Below are 25,768 nucleotides of genomic sequence, written 5' to 3'. Positions count from 1 at the left end.
AAGTTAGACTTGACAGAATCGACATTTAGACTAGCTGGTGCCGGCGGCAAGTTGGGTGTTAGTTCGGCGGATCCTCCATCCTCCTCTCCTGTAGCCGCCACCGGAGGAGAGGGCGGCGGGACAGGACTGTCATTTCTGTGCGCTCCACCACAGCATCTACACCTTCATACGCCTCAACGCTCAAGCACGGACGCCGCCCGGCAACTCGGCTGCGCCAAAGCAAGTGACGTTTGCATCCGCGCTTCCAAAGCGGAAGCTTTACTGGCCGCGAACTTGCGATTTCGCCGTAGCAGTGCTCCGAGGAGGCACATGACGTCACAACGCGCGTCTCGCCGCGGATATTTCACTCTCGCGCTCCCTAGTCACTACTGCGCATTCGCCACTAGTAACACCGAGTCACAGGTGTTCCGCCGCCGCCGTTTGATATGACGTCACCCCGTGTTCCTCGTCGTTGCGCTCGCCTCCGCTCGCTTCGCCAGCTGCGTCGCATGCCTGACATATCGGAGGATTGAAAAGGAGAGCTCGCGTGCGCCGCAACCACAGTTGAGGCGGCAGTATGAACGGCAACAATTCTGATAAGCAGGAGGAGGCCTGGAATCGAAATCGGAACGTGATGAAGAGGAAACGAATCATCCAGGAAACAGACGAACAGCGCGCCGAACGACTGGTTAAACGCCGCAACATAGCTAGACAACCAGACTAACCTTGACTTCTAATCAAGATTAACCAAGGCTAACCATGCTATGCCTTAGCTTTCGCTACGTATATCCTGGCATAGCCGAACTAAGCCACTGCCAACTTTTTTTATAGGCGACGATCACGACGACAACGGCCGAAACAGCCAAAGAAAGCTACTTACATTAAAGAAACGTCCCCTGGTAAGGGTAATAAGAAATTGCGAGGTTTCACGGTGCAGGAATAAATTTGTGGCTATACGCCAGTGACCCATGACTCGCCTTGTCCGATGGTGGCGACGAACCAGTCTAGGTTTGCCTGTGCCGCGTTATCCCGCGGCATTCCGGTATCGGACACCGTGAAGTGCGACGAGGAGGGCGTCGGCTTGTAGTCCGGTGTACTGGCCATGTCTGAGGACGGAGGGGTCAAAGTGCCGACGACGCATGCGCTGTGAGGGCTTTCGAAGGCTTCGCAGACCTCTGTAGGGCACTCCATGGAATTTACCGGCGCCGACGTCATGGCAGCTCCGCTCGGACGGTTCACAGCCATGGAAGCTATTAAAAAAGAAAGCAAATAGCGTTAATTCTGTAACTGTACATATTTAACTGTGTTTTGTGTAACGTGTACATTACTTACTTGCGTATTGTTACAGTTTACTAATCCGCATTTCCAATGCCGCTTCCTCGCGAACAAAAGAAAATTCTGCTTATTTTTCTTTCATATAATTTTTTTGTACATTTCTCGATGCGTGCATATATCCTACTGAACTATTTAAGCTTATGTTCCCTGTACAATTTTCGATCAGATTAGATATTTTTAGCAGTTCCGGTATTCCGGTAAACGCAAACGGACTGGACTGGACCGGATGAACAGAGATGCAAGCGCGAACGTTCTGCTTGGTGCAGTCAGCTGGTGGCGCAGAGCTCAATCGGACAAACCCAGAGCTAATAATGCAGTAGCCAAGTGTAGTCTACTTCGCTACTGGTGTAAGCTTTCGGCAGCGGCGTGATTGTGTTGCAGCCGAAAATTTACGAGCAGTAAACAGCACTAAGCAACGGGACAAAGTGAGGGCCACAGACGACAGCGCCGACTAACAACAAAGTGTCTTTATTCTTTCAGTCAGCACATATATACTCCACCGTTTAGCGCTGTCTACTGCTCGTAATCATGAACCAACCAGCCCAAATGCGTGCCCTTCTGCCGAAAATTTACTTCCGACTTTATAAAATTAGCCAGGTCAGGCAGGCGGCAGAGACTAGTGGGGATCAGGACTGGGGGCGCTCCGACCACCTCTCCTTAATGTCTCTTCCTGTCAAATAATGTTTATATATGTAAGCAGCAAAGTGAAATACACTTGGTTACGGCAATATTAGCTGTGCTTGTTTGCTGGAGCTCTGTGCCACCAGGTTTCTGCACCATGCAGGCCGCTCACGTTTACGCCTTCGCCCTACGACAAAACGTGCAGTCCGCCTGCGTTTACAGGAGTACCGGACAAAGTAAAGATCTCTATTGTGAATTTCTATTATGCGTTTTTAAGCATTTGTACACTATCTGCTTTTAGAGTTACCTGCCCTATAACGAAGTAATGCAATACCGATGTCAGGTCACCCTGACAGTTTTTACTTTCGGACCTCCTCCTGTAACACTTACATTATAAGTAAGAAACTTATGTACCTTTATGTAGTAGTGATAATAAACCTTATCAATGCTCAACACACGCGTATCGTAGACGATGCCCGTCTAACTTCATCTAAACTATTAAGAGAAAAAAAAACGTTTACCATACACAATTATATATACGATCATATATATGTTACCACATACATACGAGACTCGGTGTTCAGCCATAGGTCTTTTTCCGCTGGCAAGATAACTTATGGGTGCTAATTATCCGGCTAATAAAGAATTCTGAATTGATTAAAGTTACTAACTTTTGAGTTCAGGCTGCGGTTTAAGATGAGAAGGTTGTTATTGCATCCTAAAACAGCTTAATCTGTCGTTTTTATCTATAAATCAATCAAATCAATTTTATGGCGTCTAGTCCTCCGTAATTATTTCTCCAAACATTACTCGTGGCACGCGAAATAATAAAAATACCACGTGATACTTGTTTAATCAGTCTGCTCAATGTGCGGTGTAATGATTACGCAAAATTTATCGCGGTAGCGGGCGTGTACCCATGACGAAACATCGTAGGGTCTCATAATCGCATAAGTGCTTAGCGCTAAACTTAGCTAGGACACTATTACCCTGTATACGCTACGCCAAGATTCACAAAAACGATCATTTAATCAGGCGACATGTAATGGCGTTGAAATGTATGACAAAATAAAAATATGTCTAAGCAGGGACGCTGTGGCACGTGACCTTCTGGAGGCTCTTTTTTCATCAAGCAGAGCGGCGGCGATTGCATTAGTGATACGTTGCATCTGTCAACTTGAGGGACGGCGACAATAGGCGGCCGGAAAGGCTAAATTTAAAAATGTCCTCATTTTGTGGCGTTTGTTCTTGTTGCGTAAAGAGCAGACTATGAGCTGGCCTTCACTTTTTCGTGAAAACACCAGCTGCTAGTGAGCACTGGTGCAGGTTCCCGTATTCTCCGTGTCCGTGTCCCTCTGTGTGTGTGTGTGTGTGAGATATATATATATATATATATATATATATATATATATATATATATATATATATATATATATATATATATATATATATATATATATATATATATATATATATATATATATATATATATATATATATATATATACCTGCCGTAGTAAGTTTAAGGGGCTTTAGCCGTAGTGGCTTAGCGTTGGTTGGGCTGCTAAGCGCGATGTGACGGGATCAAATCCCCGCCACGGCAGCCACCTTTAAAAAAATTATATTCTGGAGTTTCACGAGCCAAAACCAGGATGTGATTATGAGACACGCTGTAGCGGAGGGCTCCGGATTAATTTTGACCACCTGGGGTTCCTTAACGTGCATCCCCAACGAGATGCGGCCGCCGGCCGGGATTTGATTCCGTGCCCCCTGGGGCTCCGCAGCGCAACCCCACAGCGGCGGGTGCGGCCGTCTTTCGATGGGGGAGAGGGGGGGGGGGGGTGGGAGGGGGCAGAGCGTGGAATGCAGTAACGGCCGTGTGTCGTGCATTGGGTGCACGTAAAGAATTCGAAGTGGTCAAAAACGAAACCGCAGTCCCTTACCCCCCCCCCCCTTTAATCAGATTGCAGTTGTGACACGTACAACCGCAGAATGCAATTAAACTTTGTTTTCTCTATTAATTTATTCCTCATCGTGAACCAAATGGCCCAACAATTCCTGTTCTTAATGCGAAGCCAATAGCTGCGTTTTTGATATGCTGGAGTAATGTTTCAGCTGTGGATAGCTCAACAACCCAATTGCTAATTACGCCAATTTCGGGACGCTGGGTAACCCGTAGCCTTAATGTCATCAAGCTGCTGTGCTGAGGGAACCAGGTTCGAAAGTAACCGTCGGACCAGTTGGCGTTCTCTGTATGTACCGCTCCTCAACGAACCTCTTTCATGTCAACTTGGCTCACTGAGTATGTGCCACTGCGCATGTGTCGCTTTTGAATGCCAAAATATTAAATCCTTCAAATTTTGCCGGTGAAATCGATACGTCGTCTCGTCATATATATTCAGACAATATTGTATGAACGCATGTTCACGCAGGCGTTGCGCGAATTTCGCCACGGCGCCGTTAGATGGCGCAGCATGTCCACATGGAAGCGCGCGAGGAGCCTGGCTGCAGTGCACGCCTCACGCGTGACGCGTTTCGACGGTCGCAATACGGTGTGTCGCTATACATTGCTTCGATGATAATGGAGACGGGTCCTGCCGGAGTTTTTTTTTTTTTCGCTAGCCGCAGTCGCTAGCCTGGTTGACGTAAGACAGTTTACTGTCACTGAAGCGTTGGTTCATGCACTCCGGAGCGTGCCTTATACGTCGGCACGCCTAGAGAGCTTGTTATAACGATTAGCACACGTGCTGTCGACCTTTCTTTTTTGTCTCTGGCTCATTCGCGATCTTTTTCGCTACGACACCACACCACCTCACCCAGTTGGCCATCCTTCTAACTTATTAATAAAGCGTAAGGAAATCTGTGGCGTAATCGCCTGTGAGAGCACTTTCAATTTACTTATTATTACGTATTGTATAAACACGTATTCAACTCTAAAGCCAAGGACTGTACGGTTGAGATATTCTGTTATACAAACAGAAAAAAAAGATATTTTGGAGCACAAAGCAGCGTTAAATACATGTAGAAATGCGAGCGAAACGCATAAATGAACAGTAGAACATAACTACGACAATAGAAAAACTACAGAAGAGTACTACATCAAGCTTACACAGATTTTCAGAAAGTTCGCAACTGGAATTTAAATGAAGTAATGGCAGTGTATGCGAGCGTCGCGCACTTTATGCTGCAAGGAAGTACGCTTTCTTTGAACACCGTTCCCCTTTCCTTCACTACCTCTGTAAGCGAAATAAAACGCTGCACGACCGGTCAATGCCGATGGGCGTGCGTATAGGATTCTTTCATTCGGCGGCGGCAACACACTAGCCGAAGCAAAACAATGCGCGGAAAACGAAGCCACCGAAGGAATACAAACGGGTCGAGGTCCGGCGGACCTATAGAGAGAGTGGACGGGCGCAGAGTTGGCAACGTCTTCGTTGTTCTGCATGTTCCGCCCCGCCACTTCAGTCACCGTCCAAAATGCCAGTCAATCAAGGACACATTCCTCTGGAAGGCGCCGTCGCGTATCCCGATGCACGAGCGTTCGCCAGTTGCGCCACGCGCTTTTCTTGAGCTTCGTATAGCCACTGCTCGAGAGGTAACCGATGCAAGGTGCTGGCAGGGTCTCACAAAACGGCGTGCGGACAAAGCATCGTAACAAATAATTTTATCCTTCTCCCTCTCGTATGTGTCTCGGGGGACGCGCGACATCACCCGTCACCTCCGCCAATAGAACTCTCGACGTTCCTGCACTCCACCAAAGCCAGCATCACCGCAGTAGCTAGCAAAGCGCTTAAATTTCAGCCACGTGTTGCGACACGTCAGGTAACTTGCCGAAACTTGCCGTTTTCCCCCGCCGTGTTAATCTGTCAACATTCGTGCACTGCACGGAGACACTTCGCCAACGGGAGTGGCGATGAATGTTTGTTGGTTAGTCATATTTGGGACACAACCCGAGGAACGTGACCTACGCAAGGAACGACAGGCACACATCACTTTGGTAAATAACTGTGTGTGTGGTTTCAGCTTCTGTGCACGTCCTTCTGGTGGGTTGGAGTTATTCCCAGTTCACTTTGCTAGCGTTTCGTGGCTGCATTACAGCGAGCCCGACCGCCAGAAATCACCAAAGACGTGGCGACGTCCTTCGCGAGGACACCGACCATCAGCTAAACAAACGCTAAGCTTACCATGGAGCTTCACATGCGAAGCTTCCATATTCAGCTACACTTTGCGCTATAATGCGATTAGCATTCTTAGGACACTTCGCCCACTTCCCGATCGGCGTGTCCGTGTCAATCTGGTAATTTTTTCCGACTTCGAATTTAAAAAAAAAAATCCTTTATTTACGGTGTCGAGCAAGAGCTACACGATTCGCTCTAGCACAGCAATCCAACGCTTTTCTGCGCCGCGCCACGAATGCTCGTGGGGAAGGAAGGATTTGCAGCGTCATAAGGTGCAGACGCTGCGGTCAATGGGGGCCATCGGAACCAAACTGGCTACGTTTGGGAGGCCGCGTTTAGTGACGCTTCCTTTGTGGCGTCCGGAGACGTACTCGCAATCGTCCGTGGTGGCACTGCGGCGGATGCGATTAAGATTCTTGAGATACTTTTCTCACTACGGATTGTAAATAAAAGTGTCTTCAGCAATACAGTTTTGTCGCTACCTTGCTTAAATGCTAAGCGCATTAACGTCGATAATAATCGTGAAATGGGTTCCACCGAACATCCTTAAGCAGGTCTCGAATCATCGCTTAAATTCAAGCTGTTATGTCTACGGGGGGTGCTTACTGGCATGCCAGACAAGCTCAAGGCCCAGCTCCTCCCCCGCTCCATAGAGCGGCGGGCGATGAGGACATAGAGGCACCCTATGCCAAACTGTGGCCTTCATGACGGTCTACGAATAAACTAAGTGCCCGCCAAGATTCAGCTATCCAGCCGAACCCCGCCCTTCCCTTCTTCTTTCATGATGCGTGCCCCGCTTCTTGCCGGCTGGCGCTTGAACACAAAAGGCACATGAGGCTGTCACAACATTACTTTCTTTATTTCATATTAGGAACAGCAGACATACGCTTACTGGCCAACCACCAATCAAATACAAAACGGGCGCCAGCTTACAATAGTAAGGCAATACGTAGCTTCGTTGTAGTGGAAGCGGCTGTTCGAAAAGGCACCGACTTAATCATACAGGAAATACAAAATAATGAAGAGTCAACTAAGAATGCGGGCCCATAACGCACAACGCCGCGAATACTACGTAACACCGCGGTGACATTCGAGAGAAATCGGAGAGTCTGGTACAAAAACACACAAAAACACATCATTGACATATTCGCTTCGTAAGTCGGTTCTTATCAGATACTGTGATGTTGCAATAGTAAAAGAAAAACAATCTGTTTAAATATCAGCGTTATATGAGGAAGGCAGCATCCCCGGGTAACCCGCCGTGGTTGCTCAGTGGCTATGGTGTTGGGCTGCTGAGCACGAGGTCGCGGGATCGAATCCCGGCCACGGCGGCCGCATTTCGATGGGGGCGAAATGCGAAAACACCCGTGTGCTTAGATTTAGGTGCACGTTAAAGAACCCCAGGTGGTCGAAATTTCCGGAGTCCTCCACTACGGCGTGCCTCATAATCAGAAAGTGGTTTTGGCACGTAAAACCCCAAATATTATTATTATTATTATCCCCGGGTACGCGGAGAAAGAAGCCACGTCGGATTACGTCTGCCGTGAAAACCGATTTTCTTTGCTTAAGACATGTAGGTGCACCATCATGGGGTAGGTTGGCATGTTGATATTACATCCTTGAATATCGTGTCAAATCACGGCACTGGAAATGTACTTCACAGGTGCTTTTTGTCGTGTGTGACAACAAAACGGTCTAGATTATATAAGTGTCAATGTTCAAGAAAGCTGGCGGAAAGAATATGCTCAAGCCACTTCCATATACAGTTCCGCATGCATCCGACTTTACGTAATCACGTAATCATACGATTTTACGTAATCACTTCCGATTTAATATTGAAAAGGACTGAACGCAATGTATATTATAATGCAAAGGGGCCGCACGAGGGTATGCACCACTTGGAGCTCGCGTTCGTTTTCGGTCCTTTGTACTCTACGACGGCAATGTCAAGGCCTAACGCCCGGCGATGGGTACGGTCCACTGACGCAAGCTTTCGCGTAACACGCATCAGCGACATCGGCGAAAGAAAGAGAAGCAAATGCCGCTAAGGTAGACGACTCACAATGCGACTGGACGGCGCAACGAGTGGTTCAGACTGCAACTTGAGGAGCGCACCGCCAGGTACCGAAGCAAGAAAAGAGCCGCTTTGCGTTTCTATGAGACAAAACACAAAGCGCGGACAGATGGGTCATCCTATAGGCATTCTCAGACAGGGAGGCTGGCGCCGGTGTAGTACGCGTGTCCGTCGGTGTGGAGTGGAAGTGGTACGTTTTTCACAACTTTCCGAGTAATAGCCTAGCGCATGGCTGTACATAGTTTCCTACGGAAATAGAGCGAACACTGGAGCTGTGTTCGCTCAGCTATCATGGAAACGATGGGTAGTATAATAGATTTGTCGATAGATGTGTAATCATTATGATTGTGGCTTCAGACGTTTTCTTGTCGTTGTTGTTAAAGGTTAATTTTTCTAAATTTCCATAAAGTATTAATTTTCCTAACAACACAAGGCGACAAGTTCCTGTGCACATGCATAGACACTGCATCTGTAACGATACATTTTGTAGGAAATGATCAGTTCTCCAAGCTGCACAGCCGTTTGAACCCAAAAGGACGAAGTCTAGTTAAATCCATTTTTGTCAATCATTTCTCTGTTCCCATGCAGGCAGAACCGCAATAACTGCAGCTCCCGTAGACAGTAGCGCCAGAGCTCCATCTAGAGCAATTTTTGCAGCAAACTTATGTGGCTACCCATTCGGCTCTCAAGGCACAACTGAAGAAGTCAATCTGAGGTGTGCTTTGTCACTGCGGCACTTCTTCTTGCCTTTATCCCTCGTCTCTGACAACCACGTTCTGATCCATTCCACCAGTCCAAAACTGGACACCAACGACAGGTTTGAAGTCAAGCTAGTTGCAGATTACGATTGTGTAAATCACCCAGCGTTTGTCTCACGCGCTTCCTCGAAGCGTAATGGGAACGCAACCTGATCAGTATTTCAGAGCCCCCGTATTTCTTGCATTCTCTGAAAGAAATAGCCTTTCTCGATGAACACGTGTTGCGTTACAGGCATACCTCTGAGAGCAGAGGTGCACTATAGAGGCGGCCCCACCTCGCTCGATAGTTACGTACTTTACTGTAACTGCCCCAGTTAAGACCAGACTATTAATGAGCTGATCCACTTCCCAATAAAAAAAAACTTCAGCTGGCAATGAGCGCCGGTAGCGTGTTGTACACGATGCTCGAACGTCCTTGATCAAATTCGCACTGCTTCATTTACATGACATCGTTATCAACGATCCGCGTGCGTTGCGGAACACACCTGCGCTCGCCTCGCTATATGCAATGCCTCCACGTTGCGTATGCACAGCTGCAAGTGCAAAGCTGCCAGTGCTTTCCACTGCGGCTGCTCAGTTAACACGCGCCAAACTCGGAAGCTTGAGACGCCAATGCAAAACAACTAAAGTGCGACCACCAGCACAGGATGCGTCCGTGATCGCATGCACTGCCAACTAAACGTGTCTGACTTCGGAATTCTTGCTTCCAATATGCGTACACGAGCCCAGCTCATCCCATGTGTGTTTAGGTGTTCTCGAGGCTCCTCGAGAAGGCACTTGAAGCCATCATCAGAGTGCCCGTGTAGGACGGCAATCTGGAACAGACACTTCACAGAAAAAAAAAAAGCGCTGTGCGCCACGCTAAACAAGCTTGACAACCGTCCCCATGCGGTATGAAAAAAAAAAGAGAAAGCTTTCTTGGACCCTGGTCCTAACAGGGGGTAAACCCGAGTTGCTCTAAAAGCACTAGTGTGTGTTTTTTAAACATCAATATTGAATAAAAAAAATATAGTCGTCAGTTGCTTGCCTCGTACATGTGCCGGAAAGATTGTCTTCATATCTTTTCTCCTCATCTTTTCTACCCTTTCACTTTACTCCAGGGCAGAGTAGTCAACCAGGCAGTTACTCTGGTTAACCTCTAAGCCTTTACCTTATTTTAGCCCTCTCCATTAGCATAAGACAGTAGGGCCATATGCTGCAGCCAGCTGGCGCAAGACCGCAGTAAGTGGAGAACGCTGGGAGAAGCCTTCATCCTGCAGTGGAAATAAAATAGGTTGCTATTGATATTTATGAAGACGATGACGAGACTGTGCATGTGAATTACAGTTTACGGAGCGCAGAGACGCGGACGTACGGCGGTGATGATGATAATGATGATGATGATCATGAACTGTCACCCCCTCTGAAACGAGGTGGTGACAAACAGTCACCTAGATTGCTTGAGTCACTCTGGTATGCTATACATGCTTTTCATTGTAGAATTTTTACATACATCTCTTTAATCTGTTTTCCTCAAAACTTCTCGTTATCTACCTTGTACGCTTACTTATGCATATAATGGATTCCATCGTATCAATCTCTCCCGTGCTTTCACCCATATTCTAAACGTCTCTTGCTTATCTCGACTGTTATTGATCGTTTGATGCTTCCTTCCACTTTGAATCCAAGCGGCAGCAGCGCTGATGGCGACATCTAGCGGTGTTTTGTTCAGCTACAAAACGTCAGAAATGTTCGCCGTGCTCCACACTGTTCTCGTCAAAACAAAATAGCGCTATTCATTATTATGTGGCTGTCGACACCTCTACATTCAGTGCAGTAGTATAGGGTTATAGCTTGTCCGGACAACGTATTACTACGCAGTCATCATCAGACTTTCAAATATATGTTATCTGTAAGCCTGCGATGATCTTACTCACTGCTTCACGCTCACTTTACTACAATTTACGCCGGTGGAACAAACACACGCACACACCCCTCGACATTACTACAGGGACTCTGGTACTACATTGCAAAGTACTACATTACAAAGTTACATGCGCACAAGAACCGTAGGGATTGTCTGTATGCATACCGCAGCGGCGCCGTTCATTCAAACGACACCGCGAAGTGGCGTTACATAAAGTGAAAGTCACGACTGCTCCGCCCCGTGCGACGCACAGCCGCCCTGTCTCAGCCCGAATCCTTTTGTCGGCACGCGCGTCCACAAAGTGCGCACGCAACGCTAGACCGATCGGGTCCCGCAGCGCGGTGAATGGCAACCTCCCCCCCCCCCCCCCCCCTGCCTCGGCGGGAGCCTTTGTTGAGGCTGTATGCAGCGCGCAACGTCTTGCGCCAGCCGCCGCCGCCCGCCCGACGTCGTGGACGCTTCGCCAAGGGCGTCGCCCAGCGTCTGCCCACGCGCGAGGTGACGCTCCGTGCGCCCGGCATAAGCTTTCTTTCCAAAGTTATTACGGTAACCCCGACGCGACGGTCGTTCAGTTAAAAAACTAAATTATGGAGTTCTATCCGTGAACATCACGATCTCGTTATGAGACACGCCGTAGTGGAAGACTCCCGATGATTCATTTTGACGTCTCGGGGTCCTTTGACGTGCACCTAATTGCGTAGAAAAACATTCTTGCATTCCGCAAGTTGGCAAGCGCAACCGGCACCCCTGTTCCATTGTTCCCGACGCGGTTCTACATCACACGAAGAACGATGTTCCAGAAGTAGTGCGTGAATGCGCTAACAAGGAACTCGTGCTTTAGGCAACACAGAGATGACCAACGCTTTCGCGCAATCATGAAACAGCGACGTGGGTAAAGGATCTCCACCGGATGCGGGACCGTAGAGCGCTGAATTGGACGAATGGACGCCAGACAACGCTTTGTGATATCACAAAGCTCCCACGTACAAAGGCTCCGATTATCTTTTACTTTATTGCCCTTGTTTTGTTTTTGTTTTTTCATATACTTTCCAAGACGTGTGTGCGTGTGTGTGTGTGTACGTGTGTGTGCGTGTGTGTGTGTGTGTGCCTGCGTGTGTGTGTGTGTGTGTGTGTGTGTGTGTGTGTGTGTGTGTGTGTGTGTGTGTGTGTGTGTGTGTGTGTGTGTGTGTGTGTGTGTGTGTGTGTGTGTGTGTTATTGGAGTCGTCGGACGACCTCGCCGCTGCCACCATTTGAAGGAGTTGAAGGTCGTAGAGAGGAAGTCGGTGAACAGGATTTATTTGCAGGATTTACATTTAAAACAAGACATACATCGACAGTCTAGCGTGACTCCCGTATGGAGCCCGCAAGACTAACATACAGCAAACAGTTTACGAGCACGCAGCTCCCGACGACGAGTACACCCTAGCAGCCGGCAACCGCTGCTTATAAGCACTTGGTCCCCCCTTGATTCCAAGCGAACGGAAACGTTCGTCCAGTCATCGTTCGACGTCACCGTTCGACGTCACCGAAGATGACCCGCCCTATTGGAGGAGGCGGGCTCACATACTCGTGTTGTACACACACACAGGTGTAAAGTTCCGGAGCCGACGTCAGAGGGCTTCGTAGAGCTCTGTTTTGTCCCGGATGGCGCGCCCGAGTACCGCATTCCTGAGCTGACCGCGCGCCACGTGGCTGCCGGTTTATTCGCAGTTCTCTGAAGTGCGCCCCGTCCGGTTGGATAGGAACACGTACAGCGGGCTGAAATAGCTGGCACGTTGTCACCCCGTACGGCCATTCCTAACAGTGTGTGTGTGTGTGTGTGTGTGTGTGTGTGTGTGTGTGTGTGTGTGTGTGTGTGTGTGTGTGTGTGTGTGTGTGTGTGTGTGTGTGTGTGTGTGTGTGTGTGTGTGTGTGTGTGTGTGTGTGTGTGTGTGTGTGTGTGTGTGTGTGTGTGTGTGTGTGTGTGTGTGTGTGTGTGTGTGTGTGTGTGTGTGTGTGTGTGTGTGTGTGTGTGTGTGTGTGTGTGTGTGTGTGTGTGTGTGTGTGTGTGTGTGTGTGTGTGTGTGTGTGTGTGTGTGTGTGTGTGTGACGAAAATTGAAATTTAATGCAAAAGACATCAAGCGGGCGCGAATCCATGCGCGCTTTTGTAGTACAGCTGCCAGGTAGGGAGCTCTAATTACATGGCACCGTTGTTGGCGTGAATCACCAGACGCTGGCAAAGAATCGGCGCGTCGGTCGCCCCAGGCGTTTTCCCTTGCAGCGCTGGCACTCACCAGAAGAGACGCGTCACAGTGTTAATATAGGCGTCAATACTTTCTCAAATTCCACATTAGCGGGTAACAGGCGTCGGCTGGGGTGTATAACGTTGAAGCTGACGCAATTCTAATTACACGTTTCGCGTACTACAAGCCCACTATGCAGTCGTCGGAAGGCCGCGACGAAGTGGGGCAAGGAGCTCAGCTATTAGGGCAGGACGTGTGAGGTGTTTTCGTTACATCTCGGACCAGCCTGCCAAAAGGTAATGGAACGTCGACATTGTCTGCCTTTAAGCGGGCGCGTAACTCGGCATTCTGGCCACAGTTGGCCGTCGTCATTATTATGCTATAGGAAAAGCCCTTTCCGAAAGGTCACGAAGCTTTTGCATGCTGGAAAGACCGAGATACTCGAACCATCCGGCAGGGACCACGACGGCAGGAGTTGCCGCTTACTACGTCACGAGCGAAAAGAACCAAGGGGCTGAAGTTGATGTATACTTACAACGGCGGATTTTATCGTCTGTTGGGTATGTAGGTTGTTACATATTTAAGAAGCTGATAAGCCAATGGATGATAAAGTCTAGGAAGGCGTAGGCAAAATTTAGCCTCCTTTCAAAATAATTTATCGACGATGATTAAATTTGTGATAAGCCTTATATTCCAAATAAAGGAAAAGAGAAATGCGAGTGGAAGAGAACAAGACTTTGCAATCCGGGGAAAGCACCCAGCCTCCATTTCTAATTGCCCAGTCTGAGCTATGACGGCGGCCGTATTTTCGCCTTCTCACGTCCCTGGTATTTCCGTTGCACGCATCTGTAGTCTAGCCCCGTGGTCTACTACTCCTGGGAGTGACGGTGAGACGAGACGGCATGCACTGCCACAGAGCGGGCTGTTTCAAAGGCTCAGCGCCTCGATGGCATCGCCTGCTTACAATACACTATTGAGCAAACAATGCGCTTGATACTGCGCGCTCCTTCGTTTTCTGTGTCAGAAAAAAAAGTTGACCACGGGTATCAAAAGTTTTCAAAGAGCAATATAAACGAACGAAAAATACGGAAGCAAGAAAAGAAAACCGCCAATCTGCCCGAAGTGTGCTACGCGTACGAGCGACCATCGTTCCAGTGCCAGTCTGAGAGTGCCGGTCACTCGGCGGCCGCGGCGAATCTGTTGTCCGCCGTTAAAAAAGAAACTACGCAAGTTCGTCGCCGACGAGCGACAACAAACATCGTCCTTGCCCGCGCGGCGACGTCCCGCGTTAGGATACGCGAAGACCGCAACACCCGTGCACACACACACACAAACACGAGGCAAGCGAGAGACCGTGAGCAGTTCCAGCTAATTTAAGCGGCGCTTTGAGCGCGAGTGCCGCTTCCCTGAGAAACTTCCGCGCAGGGGCCGACGGAGCTTGCGCGAGTGCCCGCTGCTGCTGCACGCATGCGGCGCCGTATTTGCGTGAGAACAACGCTGGTCGGCAGAAACGACAGCGCGCAACCAAATGACGACGGGTTCCTGCCTAGTTTGCGTCTTTCGTGCGAGACGCCGCAGAGGAAAACAAAGAAGTAAGAAAGAGAACGAGACAAGGACCGCCGACGGCAAGGTGAACAACCCAAGCGGGCCTTCTCCACAAGATGGCGCCGCTACTCGTTACTACGAACACCAACGTCATTTATAAAACGTCATATTTACATTTTATAGGCTGCCGGAGGTCTTTTGTTGTATTATTGATTACCTCCATCAGTCTCGAATTATGGTTCATTGGAAATAAATGTACCAAAGTGCAATATTTTATTCCGAGCCGTGGCGGGCGATACATTGAAAGTAAGTCAAAGTGCTAGGATGATCCTTCGTAAATTTTTCTAGTCATTCCCCATAATTACAGAGTAATTAAATCTTGATTTAGTGCAAAGTCGACCATGTCAGCTTCCTTTTTTTACAGAAACAATAAAGTATCCTGCTTAAATTATGTGTATGCAAGTTAATTATTCGCTGAAGGAGGAAAAACCGTTTCCATCATTTCTGGTAGAACACACGTTCACTCCACCAGAAGCGATGGTCCATGACATCTAATGGAGCACGCAACGTCTAACAACGCGTCAAACATGGTAGTGCCTTCGGTAAAGTGGTCGCGCGTACACATAACCGTCAGTTGCACATCCCTTCTCGAAGAGGCAGGGCTTGTGTCGAGTGAGCTCCTGAAAACAACACTTTGCAATGTGGTGAACGCGGTTTAAATTAAAATGCGGGACTTTGAAGAAGTGCGATGTAATGCTAACGCATTTTTCTCGCATTGGCCGCTAAAACGACAGTGAGCTTTATCACTCCTCATGTAATGTGTAGTGTTTGTCCGGATGTTGGCATTTCGACGTTTCCGTAGATACAAATAAACATATTTAACTCTTAAATGTGCTTGTGAACTGTTGAGTCCTAAAGTCCTAATAACTTCTTGTGTGCCCTCACCCTTTACGCAACAGCCCTACGCAAAGTTTTTCTGGGGTCGTTTCTTTTTTTCATTTACTTATGTCAATAGCATATTTCTACCAACGTTCAGTCTCTAATCAAAAAATAGTGTGTTTACAACTCCCAACAGCAGCGTTCCGCCAATTCCCGCATAAACGCTGACACAGGAGAGCCGTTAACATCTCAGACAAGTTCGTTGTTGCAAAAATGCGGTTAAACACGCTACCTACAACATTTTTTTTTTACATAGTTTTACAAAGCGCAAAGATGTTTCTTTATTTCTCTCTCTCTCTCTCTCTCTCTCTGTTTCTCTCTCTTACTCTTCTCACTTTGTCTGAAGTTCGTAAGCTGGGATAGCGAGCCTGTTCGCTTATGATGCGCTTTACTCATCGCCCACTGCTGTTTGTGGACTATCTGTGTCTTAAGATTACGAGCCAAACCTCGAAGAAATCCACCGGGTAACGACATCTGCCCACAGGCACACCGGTCGGCGAAGTCTACAGACTGTGTACATCTTCCCGTCACACACGAACGCGAACGCACACAAAAACATGCACAAGCGTTGTGCATAGGAGAAGAACATGGGCACATGAGCACGCGCCTATCCCGCATAAGTGAAGTGCATTGCCCTTTCAAGAGCACTTCGCGTCGCGTAGCTGTGCCATCCCGTTTTCGACGTCTCTTTTCTTTTTTTTCTTTTTTTTTTCTCGTGTGTTTGTGTGTGCGTTTTCCACAACTCGAAAACGCAAGCGACGCCGTCCGGGAAGGCCACTTTCATCTCCCGCACGCTCTCGACGTCTGTCGCTAAAAGAAGGAAACAACAACGAAGATTCACTCGTAGGCGCACCAAACTAACAGGCGGGAAAGAGGCGAACACAAGCGCAGCGCAGCGAAAACCGGTGACATACTGACACGCTGACATGCAAACGAGCTACGCGTAGAAGCGCGCGCACCTTATTTTGCCCACCTGACCACCCTCACCCAGCCAAGGCTTATTTTCTCAGTGTTTCACTTTCGTTTTACATTCGCGTCCTTTGCTGCCTCCGCTGGCGCTGGTGCAGTGGAGGACCCGGTATTTTGGTTCGGATTGCTTTGGTTTTATTGAAATGGCTTCACAGAACACAATATCGTCAGCAGTTAACGCGTAGATCTTAGTCTAATATATATATATATATATATATATATATATATATATATATATATATATATATATATATATATATATATATATATATATGTGTGTGTGTGTGTGTGTGTGTGTGTGTGTGTGTGTGTGTGTGTGTGTGTGTGTGTGTGTGTGTGTGTGTGTGTGTGTGTGTGTGTACGTTTGCATAGGGAAATTCAGTCGATACTGGGGACCAATGTCGTTGGTAGCCTGTCAACGCGGTTCGACTACGCAGCAGTTCTACAGCAGTGCGGAACGATCGGTGCGAGGATGGTAGATGGCGAATGCTTGCAACCGCTGTTTATCGATGACGACGCTAGCTATTGCCTCTATAACAACCACTGTCATCGAGGAACATCACGGCAGAACAATCCCATCAAGCAGGCTCCAAATGAAAACCGACGCAACTGCCGTGTAATTTCCGTAAGAATAAGCCGGGAAACGCGAAAAGCCTGTTGGAGCGCAGGCGGAGTTTTTTTCAAGAGATAATGACATCCCACTGGTGGACAGGTCACCTTGAAAGACATACTTCTGCTCGCCGCTGAGAAAAGGGGAACGATACAGGAGGCAAATGATGGCAAGGAGGTGAACGATGGCAAGGAGGAGAAAGATGATGAAACACGCGCATGCAGTCGCACATATGCGCCCACACGTGGTCGGCAGCAACGCTTCTGGCTATAATGGAGAGTAGCCAGCAAATGTCTCCAGAGCCTGCAGCGCTATTTACATAGTTCACTACGCACCTGGCCACAACAGCAAAGAATGACTTGATGCAACGAACTCGAATTATGCCCGCCCTTGACGACGCCCAGTTTTCATACAACGCCACCACCTTACAACCCATGCACGCCATGCGCACGCTACGCCTCACGTGACCTGATACCGTCATTTCCTACAGGAGTTTAGTACCGGACGTTCGAGACCTCCGCGGTGCAAGTGAAAGGTCCGCGTGCCTGCGCGCAACGATGGCTGGATTCGTGTATACAAAAGCGCTCTTACGCTTGAACTGTCCGTATAAAAGAAAACGCGAGCCAATCGTGCTGTCAGACATATTAGCGAAGGCGGCCATGTATTGGCAAAACAGCACTCAAGCCATCATGCCGCCGCTGTCGTCGTCAATGCTGCCATCGTGCCGTCATCGTACAGTCCAAGATTGTTGCAGGAGTTCGGACAAAGTTATGGGGCGTTGGGAACTGTAACTACTGCCTCAGTAAGTGGATTCAGAGCGACAGAAATCAATATTAAGCAAGCTCTTTCTTTTTTAACAGGGCAAACAATTTTACGTTATCGCAAACGGTAAAAGACGTGCAAAGGAACACACAGCAGCACGCGGGATATGTTTCACGCGTCCCTTCACTGTTTGCGTTGTTTAGCACTTACGATTATATCTAATTACCAACGCGGCCAGGAGTGTGCGCCGAATAGCCTAGGTTTCTATATAATTCTAGAAGATAACTTGAAGCAAATTGGCAGTAGTATTCTCGTACGATTCACTAAAAGGCAATCGCGATTTGCCTTTCGCTTCGACGCGCCGCATCCACACTTCTCTCGTCGGTAAGCGAGACCGCTTCGAACCGCTGCCAACAGGAACGTTGAACAGGTTTTGAGATATAACTTTTTTTGTTCAAATCCGCCTCCCGCCGGCCTGCCGCCCATCGAACTGTCCACGCCACTGCGCGAGCCCTTCGCCCTCTCCTAACCGCTTCTCGACGAGTCGTCCTCCATGCCGCAAAATGCGAGGTCGAGTACGGCGAAAAAGCGCACGTCAGAGCTCGAAGAACAGGAACGCCGAAAAGAACGACAGACAGAACAAAGACAAACAGCGATACAGTTATGGACACGTGACCGGGCGACAAGCTACAGCGTCGTGAGTCCTGCCGTGACTGACAAGCGGGAAAAAGAAAAAAATAAGAAAGTCGGTTGCACAGCTAGCGATGGGGCACATACTCCACGGCGCGTGTGCAGCCTACGAAGAACCGCGATGAGTGTTCCGGTTATACACTGTGACGCGCGCCAGCGACCGCCGCCAGACAGACTATAGCGTCGGCGGCCACTAATGCACAGTACATGTAGGCTGCGCCGCATATCGCGGACATGAGCAACGCGACGTGTCTCGTCCCTCTATTTCGCCCTCCACTCTACCATTACCTTTGATACAATGCCCGGCTTAAATGCGTGCAGTGTTGCAGAGACTAAGGAGGGCGCTTGGGCCGCTCGAAGGAATCCGAGAACTAACGCCCCGTGTTAATCAACTGGACCATACTGTGTTACGTGCATATATATATGTCAGTTCGTTTATTATTCGTTTGCATCTGTCTTGTTGAGAATATCGTCGTTTTCATCGCCCTTTGCTGCTGTGCTTCTCTTTCCTTTCCTTGGCCGCGGGACACTTCAGGTTTCTACCGACAGGTGAAACAGTTACGAATACGACGGCCAATCATATTCTACTTCTGTGCTTTAGAACAACAACAACAAAAGCATCGTCTTTTCTAAGAACGCGAGAAGAAAATACATTCTTCATGTTAAGTGTAGCCGCAGACGACGTGTAATTCTTGCTTATTTCAGGTTATATATGCCCAAGCACGGCACCAAATCCTGACATTACGCAAAAATACATCATGCAAAGCGTTGCGAACTTCTAAGTGCGAATGAGGCAGCACGTTTAGCCCAAAGTGTCATGTTTGCGGGGCTCCCCCACAACCGGTACTTCCTGTAGGTCACTACATTTAGCAATTAAGCATATAGCTCATTGCTTTCACGTTCGCTGCACTGTTTCCCAGGCACGGGGCGCTAGCTGCAGACGCGTGTAGATGATGAGAAGTGGTGAAGCCGCCATTAGGAGGGGGGGCTACACTCACCTCTCGCTTGACGTCTGAAGTGCCATGCACGGGGCGTTCACGTCAGCATCAGTGCACCGACCTGAAGCGAAAGCACGTGATCGCGAGCATTGTTTCGACGGCACGCTAATGGCGTGGAGACCTTCTTTTTAGTTTCTACACAGATACACAGCGCGGTGATTAGGAGCGCCGTTGTATGGCTGCACTACTTAGCGCGATGACGGCAAAAAAGCAGACGACGAAGATGAGAGTGCAGTGAAGAAAAAAGAAAGAAAGAAAACGAGGAACTCTGGCCCGCGACGCCTATTCTCTATACGCAGACACGACGTGCCTAACGAACGACATACCTGAGAACAGTGTGTTTAGCGTACGCAGGACGCGAAGGACCTTGGAGTTGATGTCTCGCACGTGCGCTTTAAAACATCTGGCGGGATATGTCAGCAACAAACCATGGCAAGTTGGGACCAGCAGGCAATAATGACAACAGATCGTCGAAATTAAGTCCAGTCCATTCACCCTGACGTCCTTGGTGTAGTTAGGCGAGAACGTATACGCATGACAAAGAACCCATTCCATGCCTGCAGCCCTTAGGCGTTCGATGTGCATAAACAGAAATGGACGCACCGCCGTTACATTCGATATGCACATGCATTACCCATACGTGGATGATTACGTACGCGCACAGTAAAGCGAAAACTGTGCAACGAAAGATTACGGACAAGGCCATTCCAAGCACGGATCATAACTACTACCGAAAAAACTAACAATAATAAGGAGCGAGACACTGACACTACCGGACACGAGTACCGGCTCCACTTGGTGATTGCAGCACGCATTATGTTGATATCTGAAGAAGGAACAAATCACAGCTACACGATGACGACTTGGACAACAAGAGGAAAACACAAGTTAACCAGGCCTGTAATGCCCAACGTATCATGTATGCGATACGCTGGGTTTGGTTAAACACGGCAAATTTATTGCATTGCTTATAGCGCCGTTTTTTATACGCTCGACCAAATGCCCCCCGTCGCGCACGTTGTTGCTGGTTCATCAAACCAAGCACTAATTAATTCATTCATTATTCTACTAATTAAGCTATAGTTGAAGTAACATTTTATTGTGTGTGCACGTGTGTTGTTTTTCGTACAAATGTACTTTCCATGGCAATAAATAACGGTGAACAAGCTCTTGAACTGTGTTTGCGCAGTAAAGGATTAAGCGAAAGCGTAATTAACGCTCCGAATAACGAGTCAGTGCCGTTCAGGAAACAAAACTCGAAGCGCTAGCAACTAACCACTACTATGCTGCTTACGCCGGTAGCCAGACGCGGAAAATAGCGCTTGCCTGTAAACGCCTGTAAGAGCTCTTACCCGATTCCCCGCAACGTAACGCCCGACGTACACCCGTTTGCCGGGCGAAATTTGTCGCGCATCTTCGACGAAAGCGGCGTGGATGCCATTCTCGCAATAGCTCGCGCGAGGCCACCACCGATAAGCCGCGGCATCGTGACACAAGCCCTGCGACGACCGGTCCTTACAGATTTTTTTTTATATATACATACCGCACTTACATGCGCGTATATAGCGGGATACCCTCCGCAACAAACAACCAAAGCGGCCACGACGATGCGTTATGCAAATCGGCGAGCCGCGCGTATATACCGCATAACAGGTCTGCCGATCTGAAATCCACGAAGACGGCGCCAAGCGGGTGGAAAGAGGGAGAGGAGGGAATGAGGGAAGGAAAACACGGCACGTTCCGGTTGTACCGCTTCCAGGCTAGATCGAATCGCCCATAACGCCGCGCGGCGCTCGAAGCACGTAGTATCCCCAATTCATTCCCCTCCTCTCTCTGTCTTCGTGTCATTATGCCATACAGGCCCGGTGTATCCGTTATCAGAATGCGGCTCACACGCGCGCTTCCTACAGGGGCGCCCAACGCCACCGTCGGTTTCAGAGGAGCGGCAGAAAGTGAGGTAGCCGCGTGAGCAGCGCCCTTGCGGTCTCTTTACGAACGCCTCATCTGTAGCGTATACTTTAAACTACTACTTGAGACTTTATCGTGCACGTCTATACTGAGCGCGAGAGCAAATAAACACTATTTGGAAATACCAGTTTCGGTGTGCATACATACCGTCGAATCTGGCAGATCGCCATCGTGCCGGATCCGTGATGGGCACCGAGAACGATTTGGAGGTGACCGCGGGATATCGATCCGACAGAGGTGTCTCGGGTGTGGGGGGGTGAATTAAAGCCAGAAGAAACGTGTCGGTTATAGACCCTTTTATCCACATTGTGGCAGCAGTTAATTCGTGACCCCAGGAAATTCCCGGCCATGCATTTTCGACAGTCAAGATAGCCAAAGATAAAGAAGTGTTTTGTCCCATTTAGTACATACTGCATACAGTGCCTATAGGCGCGTGTTCTTGATGTGTTTGCATAGAGAGAACGTACCCTATGTGCGTCGAGCTCATGTATGCAGCTTTCGTGTTCTACTTGAAAGATATATTCCCTTTTCAAACACACTTAACTATATAGCGAAATTGGTGCCAGCTTCAGAGTTCTCTATATTTCTTAGGCCATTGCAACTTGCGGTGGTCCAGAGGCCTTAACCGGGACATTCGGGAAGCAGGCTTTGAATGTTCCGAGTTCGAGGCGGCGAAGAACTCGCGTTTCCAACTTTAGGAAGACCCACGCAGTCCAGAGAATAAGTGCGACCCAACGCACCAAACAGCCACTAATCGCGACCACCCCTAACATGATCCGCACGACGCACACGCGCACACAACGCGGGAAGTAGTGTGGCCAAGGAAGCGAGCGAAGGCAACCTGCTGATAACCGAAAGAATGAGTTTATTGATTGACTGATCGGCTGGTTGACTGAATGAATCATTGATTGATTGAACTGATTGATTGGTTGGTGTTTATTGATTGGAGTGCTCCGACAGCGACACAAAGCTTGTGCAACGGGGCAAATAAGCTTCATTGCGGTAGTGAACGCGCTACGCATCGGTTAAAAGACAGCTCTAGCAGACGCGTCGTCAAGCTCTGCGCAATTCACTCTGCAGCGGAGCGAGGGCAACGTCCTGAATCCGATGAATGATACGTGCACTCTTTCAAGACGTTAGACGTTAATATTTCTGACAGATTCTCTGGGGATGCTCGTGCGAACTTTCTCAGACTGGTGGCACTTCGCACGGTTAGCGCCGGGAATTTCCCATTACAGTCAACGTGGCGTCATACAAATAATTGTTCTCCTTCGTTCTTATGGTTACGGCACACTTGTCTGGGCAACGGCAATAGCTGAAAGCACGAATAAGGTCTTAATATTGTAAAAGCGTATCATTCACTTAGTGTGTAAAAGGAAAAATGCCTTACCTATCTCACACAGCTGACTTTTTCAAAAAAATGCACACTGCAACCGCGGTTTCAGCTTGATTTCAATACCACCTTGCTCATGTGAACTGCATGCAAAAAAGAAAAATAACGCATAATAATAATATTTGGGGTTTTACGTGCCAAAACCACTTTCTGATTATGAGGCACGCCGTAGTGGAGGACTCCGGAAATTTTGACCACCTGGGGTTCTTTAACGTGCACCTAAATCTAAGCACACGGGTGTTTTCGCATTTCGCCCCCATCGAAATGCGGCCGCCGTGGCCGGGATTCGATCCCGCGACCTCGTGCTCAGCAGCCCAACACCATAGCCACTGAGCAACCACGGCGGGTAAAAATAACGCATTAAGAACGCTTGTAAATATTGAAGTTAACGATGCTATGTACGCTATCCGCAATCCTGAACGGTGCGCTGTTATTCGCTGCCTTGCGAATTACGGAAAGGAGACACTTCGGTATCGGATTCCTATTTTGCTAAATGAACTTCAGAACAAAATTATTGGCATAACAATGATAACGATAATAGCGCTGCGAGAGATGCCTTTGTGAGGAATATGTTTAATGAAAAGGATGTTTTTTTTTTCTCATTTCCCTTACTGCCAAAGCTGATGTAAAGGCTTCGTTACAGGTGCTGTCTTGGTAGATGTGTAACGTAAATACAACGCTTACAATTTTCGCTTGCCTTTGGTTGCCTTTGCTTGCCCATGCGAAATCAGTGCGTGTTATTGCTATATTACTTAAATTCTGTCTTTTTTTTTTACTGTACCTTTCATGTTTTGCAATTGCATGTTGAAATTCTTCATTATATGCCCGTAAACCTAACTGTCAGTAAGCGATCCATTGTTAAGCATCTATTGTTAAGCTAATAAACGTAGGAGATCTTAGTGAATGCTCCTTTCTTTCTGGAGGAAAATAAAAGAAGCTAAAAAAAATGGCACTGAAATTGTGGCAATGTAGCTTATGTCACATGCTTTCGCAAGCTCCAAGGTACTACAAGCTAGTCCCTTGTTCAATCTGCTCATCACAACCTAATTATAATATATACATATACATACACACACACACACACACACACACACACACACACACACACACACACACACACACACACACACACACACACACACACACACACACACACCAAGTGCCGACAAACTGCTGTTCTTTCGCCACTTCACGCTCCTCGGTGGGTATCGTAAGCGTGCCCATGTCCCCAAGCGAGCCTCACTTCGTCATTATTATGCGAAGCATACTAGCCGCACAACCACGCTCTTCCTTGCTGCGCCGAGCGCGGCCGCGTAGCTACCATTGAGGGTATGAGCCATTGTTCATTGCTGCGCGTCTCATATGTTGGTCTATTCTCTTTTAAGTTTGCTATGTTTGTTATTTTTTATGCGTTGCATATTGCAATCACTCAGCTCAGCCCTTGGGCGCGGCCGGGCAGCCACCATTGACTTTTAGCGCAACCACGTGACGTGACGTCACGACAGCCGGAGGAAAAGCTGGGCCCCAACTCGCGCAATATGCAACGCATTCTTGGCTTAACCAAACTAAGCCTGGCCATTTTTATGCGAAGCATACTAGCCGCACAACCACGCTCTTTCTTGCTGCGCCGCGCGCGGCCGCGTAGCTACCATATGACGTCATAACAGCTGCAAAAGCGGAGGCTCAACTCGTGCGCTCGCTTGCGGCCGCGTAGCTACATAGCCGGGTCTCAGCTCGTGCGCTCGCCTGCATGAGTTGTTTCTTCGTCTAGCCGAACCAAATATAGCCAAGCAACAGCAGTTCACCAGGCTAAACAGTGGTTCAACAACTAAAATAAAGGCTAGTATGCTTCGCATTCTGGGCTTAACCTTAGCTAAGCCACAGCCATTTTTCAACTCCGGAAGAGTCACGCCAGTTTCGGTTCAGCGTTCCTTTCCGCTTTGTTTCCTTCACGACGCCAGGCAACCGAATTGAGACACCTGTCGGACGAGACCATTCATGCCCCGACGAAAGAGCGAATGGAATTGCGCAAGCCTCAAATACACGAGAGACTATATACGCGCGTACGGTGTAAGAGCAGCACACCGCGGGGATGTTGCCTCAACACACAACTAACATCAAACCAGTGAGAAAGGGGGCAGACTTTTTTGCGAACCGACCGCACGTCTCGCAGCGAACAATACGGACTGCGAAAGCTTGCGCAACTTGCGCTTCTTCCTTCATTTTGCTCCTTTTCTCGCCCGAAACCTCTCCAGTCACGCGGCAAAACGGCGATTATCGCGTGCGCGGAAACCCCCGGGTGAGGCGAATCGAGTGACGTGCAACAGCAGCCAGTGTGCGCGCCCCTTCGATCTGAAAGCGAGACAACTGGACAACGCCCCCGGGTGTCTGCTTGAATTCTTTCTCGCAGGAGTCAAATGCCCGACCCACCACAGCAGGTGCCGCTGTGCACACCCTTCGAAGCACGAGCTTGCCGGTGAAAACCAATTCAAGCAAGCAAACGGAACGTCCGTGGTGTTACACAAGTGAGATGCTGCTGCAAACGCGAGCGATCTAGCGTTCACACGACCGCCGATTGCGTGGTTTACCCACACACGCACCGCGAAATGGGCCAACCAAAACAACCGCGAGATAGCGTGATCCCTTGGTTTAATACTTTTCTTTCTTAGTGTTTTCTTTTTTTTTTCCTTTTCGTCTTCTCGTGCGCGCATTCGTTTGTTTTCGCACGCGTACGTGCGTCGAAGGTTGTAAGAAATGAACGCGTGCTCCTCAATCCGGAGCCCCGCGCAGCTTTACAGCTGGGGTTACGATGCAAGGTT

At 48.6% G+C, this 25,768-nt stretch overlaps 2 protein-coding genes across 11 annotated transcripts in view; one reads left to right on the top strand and one right to left on the bottom strand.

The window, feature by feature from the left end:
- The window catches only part of LOC139060795 (DNA (cytosine-5)-methyltransferase 1-like), a 118,061-nt gene that overhangs the window by 13,372 nt on the left and 78,921 nt on the right, over window positions 1–25,768 (bottom strand). For 6 of the 10 annotated variants that reach the window (XM_070539951.1, XM_070539944.1, XM_070539943.1 and 3 more), the window contains one exon: window positions 957–1,229. In XM_070539951.1, the coding sequence (XP_070396052.1) occupies window positions 957–1,224 (268 nt within the window). In that variant the 5' untranslated portion in view covers window positions 1,225–1,229. Of the gene's footprint in view, window positions 1–956; window positions 1,230–10,095; window positions 10,199–19,588; window positions 19,650–25,768 lie in introns of all 10 variants that reach the window. The other 4 variants (XM_070539950.1, XM_070539948.1, XM_070539945.1 and 1 more) reach the window with 2 other exon arrangements.
- The window catches only part of LOC139060796 (uncharacterized), a 172,159-nt gene that overhangs the window by 87,414 nt on the left and 58,977 nt on the right, over window positions 1–25,768 (top strand). The window lies entirely within an intron of this gene.

The sequence above is a fragment of the Dermacentor albipictus genome, chromosome 6, assembly GCF_038994185.2.
Source record: "Dermacentor albipictus isolate Rhodes 1998 colony chromosome 6, USDA_Dalb.pri_finalv2, whole genome shotgun sequence".
In the NCBI taxonomy this organism is placed as follows: Eukaryota; Metazoa; Arthropoda; class Arachnida; order Ixodida; family Ixodidae; genus Dermacentor; species Dermacentor albipictus.
Note: the sequence above shows the minus strand (reverse complement) of the source record. Positions and strands in the feature narration are given on the sequence as shown.